This window comes from Thermobia domestica, chromosome 12 (genome assembly GCF_964235325.1).
Source record: "Thermobia domestica chromosome 12, izTheDome1.hap1.1, whole genome shotgun sequence".
Taxonomy (NCBI): Eukaryota; Metazoa; Arthropoda; class Insecta; order Zygentoma; family Lepismatidae; genus Thermobia; species Thermobia domestica.
Window position 1 is genome coordinate 60473353 of NC_137465.1, and position 9897 is coordinate 60483249.

Sequence of the window (9897 nt, forward strand, 5' to 3'; positions counted from 1 at the left end):
TGGTAATTGTTTCAGTGTGATCGATTACTTCAAAAAATGATAGGCCCTTCTAACCATATTCTTCACCAATCTTCAAATCTTTGTGTTTTTCTTTCTTGAATTGTAGGTAATATTGCATCAGTGTGTTTCCTATAATCACACAATTCATTTTGCCTGTCAACTTGAGAATCTTTTCTGCGTTTTTTGATGTATTACACGTGAAAGGGAAGTCTATTTTTGTATTGGATTTGTGTAGAGTTAGACGGACTTGACTATCATAACTATCGATTAACAATTTCAAAGAGCGTAAGAAAGATTAAAAATAACATCACCTTTATAATATTTTAACTATGTAATACAAATCTCCGTGATTTTTAAAACTGAAATTATTTTAAATGTAACTTTGCAGGCACCCCTAATAAACAGGGTGGCGACAAACATGAAACATCGAGAAATGTCAGGGAATTCTGCTAAGGGTCTGGGAATTTCGATTTGCTAAGAATGAGATTTTGAAAACATTTAAAATGAAAATTTTAAGATGACTACAGATGTGGTTGAGTGCTTGTTTTTATAATTGGCAACTTCAAACGTAGAAACTTATTTGCTTCTCACTAGCAATGTGTAACTAGCGTCTGTCCTGCAGTTGTACACATTATCTTTTGGTTTCGCTTGTAAAATGGAATATTGGTGAATCGTCCACAAAATGTAGTTGGATCAATGATCCCATTGTAAATTGATTTTTGACATACGCATAATTCCAACCAGTGCCTTTTTTTTGTTCCCGCTAGTTTCGATTGTATAGGAGTTTCCTGTCTTGCGTTAAGTAAAGTTAAGTGAAACGAAAATTTGGAATGCGGTCTTTGAACTTCTGTGTTTTCATTGTGATGAATTCGCAAAGAAGTTTATTTCGGAAGTGCCTATGAGTTTACAGAAATTCCCTATGAATTCTCTAGGAATATCGAAGTGTACAATATCACATCTATAGATACCAAAGTATACTTTGTAGTCTGGAAGAAATCCATCGAAACTAAAAATTTCAGTATGTCTAATGTTTCTCGGTGGCTTTTACCCAATTTGAGGGTGCTGAATCTGAATCTGCCGGGTGTACAAATGTACACCTTGAGCGTTTCGAGTAATTCAAGATGACGGCCAAGATGGCGGCTGTAAAATTGATAGGAATATTTTTGTATATTTTATCAAGATGGGTATCAAATTATGTTTTTTGGGTTGCAGATTCCAATAATAATGTCAAAAATGTTATGAAATTGATACAAATTGAGGTATTCAATATGGCACCCAATATGGCGGCCGTAAAATTGACAAGAATATTTTTGGAGTATTGTATCAACATGGGTATCGAATTATATGTTTTTTGGGTTGCAGATTTCAATAGTTACTTCAAAAACCTTATGAAATTGGTAGAAATCAATATATTCAATATGGAATATTCAGATTCGCGACCCTCGAGCTAGGTACATACTTAGAACAATATCTCATACACCGAAATTTTGGATTGGGTGTTGATGCTTTCTCCGTCACCGCAATCAACCTTGTTTGCATTCCAAAACATTTTTCCACATTTTGGGCTTCCCTATATTTATTTACAAAACCATTCCTTTCTGTGTGCAAAAGAAAACAAACAACACAAGCTTAGGTTTGAAGATTTTCTTATATTTTTTTTCCTTGACGTTTTCTAAATCAAGAATTATGTTGCTGGCCACATTAATGCGAAATATGTACACTTACAATACAAAATGCCGATGTTTCTATGTTACTCCGAAATAAAATAATAAATATCACAGTTCAGTCACTTGCCAGTCTTCGTCAGAAGAAGTATCCATGTTTTCGTCTTTTAGATTCCTAGTATTTTGACATGTGAAGATATTCTGGCATCGTTTAGAGGCTTCACAACTGCAGAAGGTAGTGCAGCTATTATGATTTGCTACACAGCCAAAACGTCCTTTACACATGTTTTCAGAAGAACATCCGCAACTCACCATCTTCAAGATGTCTTTCGGTGCCATCACAGTTCCTGGTGATACAGTAACTGGTTTCAATGTTTTGTTCAACTCATCACGATACCACCCAAAATTTGTCGGATCCATGTCTGGTGGGTCTGGTTTATCTGCTTGTTTCCAAATACAAGCTTGGAAATGAGCTCTTTTTACATTTTCAGAGAATGCCTCCGTAGTTGGTGGCAAGCTCTTCAACTTCGGCATATGTACGGCAGTCTTCTTTGACAATTTCTTAAGCCAGACATCTCTTCTGACATCAGACATTGTAGGGCCAGTTATCCTACTACCATAGCAAGAAGTTATAAACTCAGTTGCCTCCTGAATCATATCTTCAAGTAGTGATGTCTTATTTCCAAGCTTTTGAAGCTCCTTCCCACTTTGTAGTGCTTTCATTGCCTTCTGCTTTCCAATGCCATAAAGAGTAGGAACTGTAACGCTGCCAGAAAGAGAATGAAGTGCTAGCAAGTTTGAAACAATATCACGGTATTTGGACACAGACAATCCAATGTCAATAACTCCTCTATGACTTTGAGTTGCCTCCAAAAAATGTTACAAGTAAGTTGTTGTGTCTGGTAGTGGTGCATCAGAAGGATAAGAACATCCGTGTCATCACTGATTATATTTATTGTACAATTTCTGTCCAGCTGATTGGCTACCATCACTACTTGTGTGATAATTATGACATCAGCCTCTTCGTGAGTGTTTTTCATATCTGGACGTTCCTTGATACAATCAGCAGTTATTTCTGTTGTAACATCTTCAGGTCCAGTGAGGAATAAGCTTTTGGTGGAATCTGATGGCAACCATTCTGTCATTAGATACTTGCAGATCAGCTGTACTAGTTGTGCCTTATTCTTCGTAACATTCAGCACAACTTGTTGGGAGGGCAAGGACGTGTTGAAAAACAATTTATGATACCTGCTACATGTTCATCCTGTTCTGACGCTTCTTATTCCTCCTTTGGTGCTGTACTCCTTATATTAGTCAAATATCAGGTACACGTTGCATTTGTTCAATTTTTCAAGCACATATGACCGATACAATTTTATGAAGTCAAGAACAGTTCCGTTAGATGGCCAGTTGATCACCCACAAAACACCACAACCATCAAGTATGATAGCATCTTCGTGCTTGTACGATCTCATAGACTTCTCTACCTGTAATATTTGACTTACTTTTGCAGAACCTGGGAGTCCCATATTCATCAAAGATGTGAGGACAGCGGCAAAAACATACGAAATCACTTCTTTAGCTCAATATCTCTTGTAGATGTGAGACACATTGCATGCGTGTACAAGAGTTCTATGTCAATGACATCAATACTAGCTGTTCTTTTGACGTCATCGCAGGAAACATTACGAACCGTTGTTTAGATTGGATCGTGAAAACAAGTTGGTAGTTTTTCTTCGTAAGAACACAACGCCTTCTCACCTATCTCAACAGCATTATCAACATTCACTTTCTGGGAACAAATTTTCCCTGTCACAATATTCACAAGAGTTTTTGGGTGATCATCGGTCTTCACAGGATCTATACAATGAGACAGCTTTTCCTTTAACTTAATTCGGTCTGCAGTATCTCCTTTTACTCGAGATGGCATTCCTTCCTTATGCTTAGTTATTTCCATATCTCGTAAAGCATCTCTCATGACATAAATGTCATTTACTAAACGACTGCAGGTGTGAAGGCTGAAAATCCATCGCTTCACTGCTGATGGATTTAGTGTAAGTCCGATTATTCCTCCTGGTTCATGGCCATAACGCATAAATATATTATCATTGAACATGTCTGACCATATAGCTTTCCAGATACCTGGTTTGTGACGCAGAACATGTTCTCCTTTCATAAATCGTTTTAGTATTTCACTTTGAAGTATCTCTTATTTTGTTTCTGAGATATATTTCCTAAATTCTATGAAAATGCAGCCATCTGTGAGCACAAAATTAAGATTTTACGATTTATTATTATCCATGTTAGTAAATATTTTTTTCAAAAATAGGTTTCAGAAATGACAACATAAACTTCTTTTGCAGCCGCCATATTGGGCGCCATATTGAATATCTTGATTTGTATTGATTTCATAACATTTTTGGCTTTATTATATGAGTCTGCAACCCAAAAAACATATAATTTGATACCCATCTTGATAAAATATACAAAAATATTCCTGTCACTTTTACAGCCGCCATATTGGCCGCCATCTTGAATTACTCAAAATGCTCAAGGTGTACATTTGTACACCCGGCAGATTCAGATTCAGCACCCTCAAATGAGCTAAAAACCACTGAAAAACATTAGACATACTGAAATTTTTGGTTTGGTCCAAAAGTAGGGTTTTTCCTCCAGATTATTGTGCGTTGTGCTTATAATGCAATATTTATTATTATATATTTATAGCTACATATTTTCTATCAATAGTTATACATTTGTAATGATTTACTAATGATGATGCATCTCATAAGTTTTAAAAATATCTAGTTTATTGTCATTTTCAAATTATTCTGACGTCAAAAATGATGCATCAATTTGCGAACAATATTTATGGTACATGAGTTTTAAACAAAGTTACACTCTTTCTCTCTCTAATCATTCTTTCAGCCTATTTTTTTGTGTTTACAGTATCAATGCGAAATATTCAAAGTTTTATATAACTTGATTCTTTTAGATAAGACATGTAAAAAATATTTTGTAACTGGTATGCAGCAGCTTTTGAGAGTAGCCCCCCCCCCCCCCCAAAATTATCCTGGGGTTTGGAGGCTGTGCATCCAACGGGACACTTCTGGTAGCATCCTCCAAAAAATCATAACAAAAATTGGAACATTTCTTTAGTTATCACTTCACAGTAAAAGGAAAGAAAGTAAAAGGAGACTGTTAGAATTTGCGAGTCAAATTAGCATAAAATAATATTTATTTGTTTCCAGTACTCTATGGAAGTAACGAAGTTTCATGATGTGCAATTCCTGTTTTATTGTTGACATCTTCATACATTTACTATAAGAAAAAAATCGTAAATCGGCATCATGGTCTGTATCTAGTTTTTCGCCAAAATCCTTGGGTTTTGGAGATAGGGAATCAAACAAATTCCTTCTTGCTGAAGGTTCATTACCACGTGTTACATTGATTGAAGAAAACTGATTCAGGGGATTCATCGTGTTTCAGATGTTATGCGGGTTTGAAATATGTATTTTACATGTTGATACTAAAACACAAATTCGGTAGCGCAGTCGGTAAAGCGTTCACTTCTGGCACCATAGTTCCTGCGTTCAAACAATGGGTGCGCAATATGGATTTTATAGTGAATCAATACCAAGGGGGCGGGGTTCTCAGGGTTCTGCCCCTCCCTCCTCTTTTCACATTTCTTTCGTTCTTACGTCATTAACTCAGTAATTACTATCTCGTTTATGAGATGTAATAATAATGATTAATGTGAAATAAAAATGTTAAACAAAGACCTTTCGTCTGTCAATAACCATAATGCGCCTTCGGGAATTGTTAAACCTAGCTATGCAACGAGTTCATCTATCTTTTCATATGCATACTTACAAAATATAGCAGTAACAATTTCATGTTTCGTGTATTACAGCTTTATATCATTAAAAACAAATAAGTCATATGTTTTTTTGACAGATTATGTTCTGTAATGAAGAAATATTTTGTCCAAAGAATGTATTTAATGTATCAATTCCCAAATATCCCTATTTCTTATGATTTCTAGTTAAAATCATTCTTTATAAATTGGGTAGAATTTTAACTATATTAGTTGTATCCTTCATGTTCCTTATAAAATTCAAACAATTGGTTTTGTCTGAATATTTCGAATAACTGTTATTGATCTTTAGTGGAACAAAGCTATTTTATTTTATAATGTAGAGAAATAAGTTACATTTTGTTGTTTCAACTTCAGGTAAAATTGAAAACGTCGAAAATAACCATATTGTTTTCTTGAGAATCAATGCTGCCAACTTCAACCATGAATTTTATCACTATTTGTGACATTTTCCCACAAACAGTTCAAGATCGATATATTAAAAGATTGTAATTTCCTGTGGAGCTACAACAAAAAGTTAATAAATTAGAATGTGAGTACATAACAGCTGCACCTTGTTAGCTTATATGTGTTAGGTTACTTTTATCTTGATAAAGTGATATCGGTTAGAGCAATGAAGAAACATACGTATCAGAATCTTTTATCATTAATTTAATTTAGTTACGTAATTCTACCTGAAGTCGAAACAAGAAAACTGTAACTTACTTGTTGCAGTACATTATGGAATAAAATATTCTTGTCCTACTGAAAATGAATAGTCGTGGAATTATTCGAAATATTTTGGGGAAACCAATTGTTTGGCTTTTATAAGGAACATGAAGACGAGTAAAGTTGAAGTTTATTTAAATAAACATTCCTAACTTCCTGTTAGTAATTATATTTAGTTTTACGCAAAAGTATATTTGTTGAAGGATCTGAGACATGAGATCCGACACAATCCACAGCAAAAGTGCATAATCATTAATTATATGTTGCCCATAGGTGTTAAAGTATTCAGTCACGATTAAAAGGAATGTAATTTGCTGGAAGTTTCCCACTTAATCACATTTGATTCAGTTACGATTTAGTTAACGAGTTTTGTCAGTTGTTTCCCAGTTAATCATACTTGATTCAGTTACGTTTTTTGCCAGTTTACTTAACATGTGAGCAGGTGTATTAAAGACGATAACATTGGCTACTCGTAACCGTAGAATGAGTTCGATGTATTGACCTCCAATACTCGATACTGTTAGGAATATGCACCAAAAGAATTCCATAAAGTGCTCCTGCAGGAAACCAAAACTATATAACTTAAAATCTTTTTGTGTGTACTTGAAGTAACGTTTTTTTTTTTTTTTTTTTTTTTTTTTTTTTTTTTTTTTTTTCTTGCTTGTTAACGTTCATCGCCAAACTTCCAATTGTGCACCAATCAAGTAGAAGCACTGTTGCAGGCTTTTCCTTAAACTGAAAACCACGTTCTTACGGTGTGTGTGCAAGAAATTATGAATCACATGACTTAACTTTGGCCTTCAGGTCGTCCAGGTTAGGTGGCTTGTGTGCATACTCCTCGGTCTTTACATGTCCCCCACACCCAGTAATCCCAAGGCGACAAGTCTGGTGATTTTGCAGAACAAGGTGTGGATCCTCTTCCCCCAATTAATCTCTCCCGAAATTATTCGTTAAGAAACTCTCTACCATAAGAGCAAAATGTAGTAGTTCCCCATCTTTTTTGCACGTGGACCTCATTGATGATGCCTAACCTCTCAAGATCTGGCACAAGAAATTTCGTTAGGATGTTCACTATCAGATAGCTGTCGCCATTTGTGTCTTATCATCTGAGACCAAGTTACTATGACCATGTAAACAGGTAAACATTAATTCATTACATTACATTCTCATATGTCTTCGTCCATCAGATCGTATAGAAATTTTAACTTCAAGGACCGACCTCAGCATTTCCATTTCTAAGGATCTTCAAACGATTTTATTAGACTCCACGCTCTCCTGCACTGTCTGAATCAAGTTGATACTCGTTTCGGTCATTGCGTGGAAAATCTAACATTTTCTGTACACTTGAAATTTACATATCATCTCTTGATACTTGTCTCTGCTGGAGATGGTTTTCCGTACGTTGTTTGGCGTTTTCCTCGCACTGAAACGCAAATCCTAGTACATACTGAGCCTTTGCTTTTTGGATACCATCTTTAGTTACGTGATTACTGGTACAAGCTTCATTGAGGGGGCGCGGTGGCTCAGTGGTAGAGCGTTCACCTCTGGTGCTTGGGGTCCCGGGTTCGATCCCAGCCCCCGCCAAGTGAATTTTGTGGTGGACAAACACCGTGCTCGTGGGTTTTCTCGGGGTTCTCCCGTTTCCTCCCACTTTCTTCATTCCACCATTTCACTCATCTCTCATTATCACCGTCTCCTTTAGCCTAACCGGCATAACCGTGGGACGTAAAGCTCAAAGATTTCATTTTTTACAAGCTTCATTGAGCAATGTGACCAGAACAAAACTAATAAACTGCTGCCCACCTGAAAGAAATTCTATCCGTAAACATAACAGGTACAACGGCATTAGCTTTAGCTTGCTGCAGAATTTTGTGTACTCGTTAAAAACGTAAAGTTTAGCTTTTTAGGGAAAAAATCTTTTATTCGATGCATTTGTGATTATTTAGTGGCTACTAGCGATCTCCGTAGGAATTAATGTGCTTGTATTTGTTAACAGGACGGTCAAGGAACTTACTGAATCTGCTGGAGAATCCGTCCAAAGAGGAAGCCCCATTCAACGCCGATCTCCAGAACGTGGACTTCAACAAAGATGAAACTTCAATCATGGAGGAGTTCCACAAGAGTCCACTGCAGGATCATGATTATGAGCCACCTGCGAAAGTGGCTCGGATGAAGGCTCCGCCACCAAAAGAATATATTGTGCCGCCTGTAGATGATGTTTGGCCTCCTCCTTCCAAAGAGTATATCATACCCCCTGTGGATGACACGTGGCCACCGAAACCTGGAGAAGAGATCACCGAGGAAATCGAAGCTTTTGCAGACGAGATTAAAGTAAATATTTCAGATACAGGCGGCACACGCACAGTAGTTTTACAAGTGCCAAAAGAACAGTAAATGAATTTACTGTCGAGTAGCATGGTGCTGCACTGTTTCTTATTCCATTTGTGTTCTGAGTATTGTTTGTGTTCAGTGAGTTACCACATTAAATTATGTGATGATATGAATGAGTTTTATGTTGTCTTTTGTTTGTGGCGTGTCTTATTTTTGTTACGTGCTTATCATATGTGTTTCATTTTAACATCAGCTCATCATTGAAGTCATCGCATTAATATGTCAGTGAATTTCATCACCTTCATCCATTTAATTAGAGTTTAATTCACTTTACGTAGATTCATTTTTACAGACTATTGTGCTGTTTGTCAAGTGCCACGGTTTCAAATCTCGCCTAATTATTATTATTTTCTATTTTGAACATGGAATAGAAATGATTTTTGCTTGTCTGGCACAGGGAAAATTATATATAAATATTATGTATATATTTATCGTGAATATTTTGTGTTGATAAATCGAGGCGATTGATAATGTATTGTTATTTGTGTTGCGATATTTTACTGGCTTTGCATGTTATTTTGTCCTGTACAGTCAAAGATATAGAGTTTATTATGTATATATATATGTATATTGCTATCGTATATAGAGATTTTATTGCTGAGGAGACACTATACAGTACAGACTTATATTTACAAGATTATGGTATTATACATTAGCCTGTATCTTATTGTGATATAGACTTGATGCTGGGAGATGGCTTTGTTATAGTGATAATGATGGGAATATTTTTGTATTTATAAAGGGAAAGCTATTGGACTGTGTTGTGTAATGCATAGATTACACTACTTTATTTATATGCTAAGAAAATATAAAGGAATGCAATGTTAAATTAGTAATGTTAATGGCATTGTGGGACTTGAACTTAACATCATTTATAATCATTATTCATTTTTACATCAACTGCACCATCAAGCACCATCATCGAGTATTTTTTTTTTAAAGGAAAATGCTATGTCATTAATTTTTAAAAATAAACAGTGCAGCAATGGAAAAATGATGTTTCCTTTCGTTCAATAAGGTTAGAAATAGTGTTTAGTAAGTGTATTTATTTCGAAACTCTATCCCTGAACCTTCTGACACAGTTCATTCCAGAAAAATAAGTGATATCACCATCACTACTGTATCTCGGTTTAAATTGGTTTTGCTTTAATAATCTGACACCCGTCTTTAGTAACTGCAGATTATTGGAAGCGTGTCCCCAAAGAATTTCCTGACCATAGGTGTCTAGAATTACTGACTTTTGTAGGCTTGTTAAAA

At 35.6% G+C, this 9897-nt stretch overlaps 1 protein-coding gene across 1 annotated transcript in view; it reads left to right on the top strand.

Annotated features, from left to right (window-relative positions):
- Positions 1-9634, top strand: part of LOC145666478 (uncharacterized) — a 45488-nt gene extending 35854 nt beyond the window's left edge. Inside the window, exon 6 of the mRNA XM_081733733.1 lies at positions 8246-9634. Within this exon, the coding sequence (XP_081589859.1) occupies positions 8246-8643 (398 nt within the window). The 3' untranslated portion in view covers positions 8644-9634. The remainder of the gene's footprint in view (positions 1-8245) is intronic.
- The last annotated feature ends 263 nt before the right edge of the window (positions 9635-9897 follow it).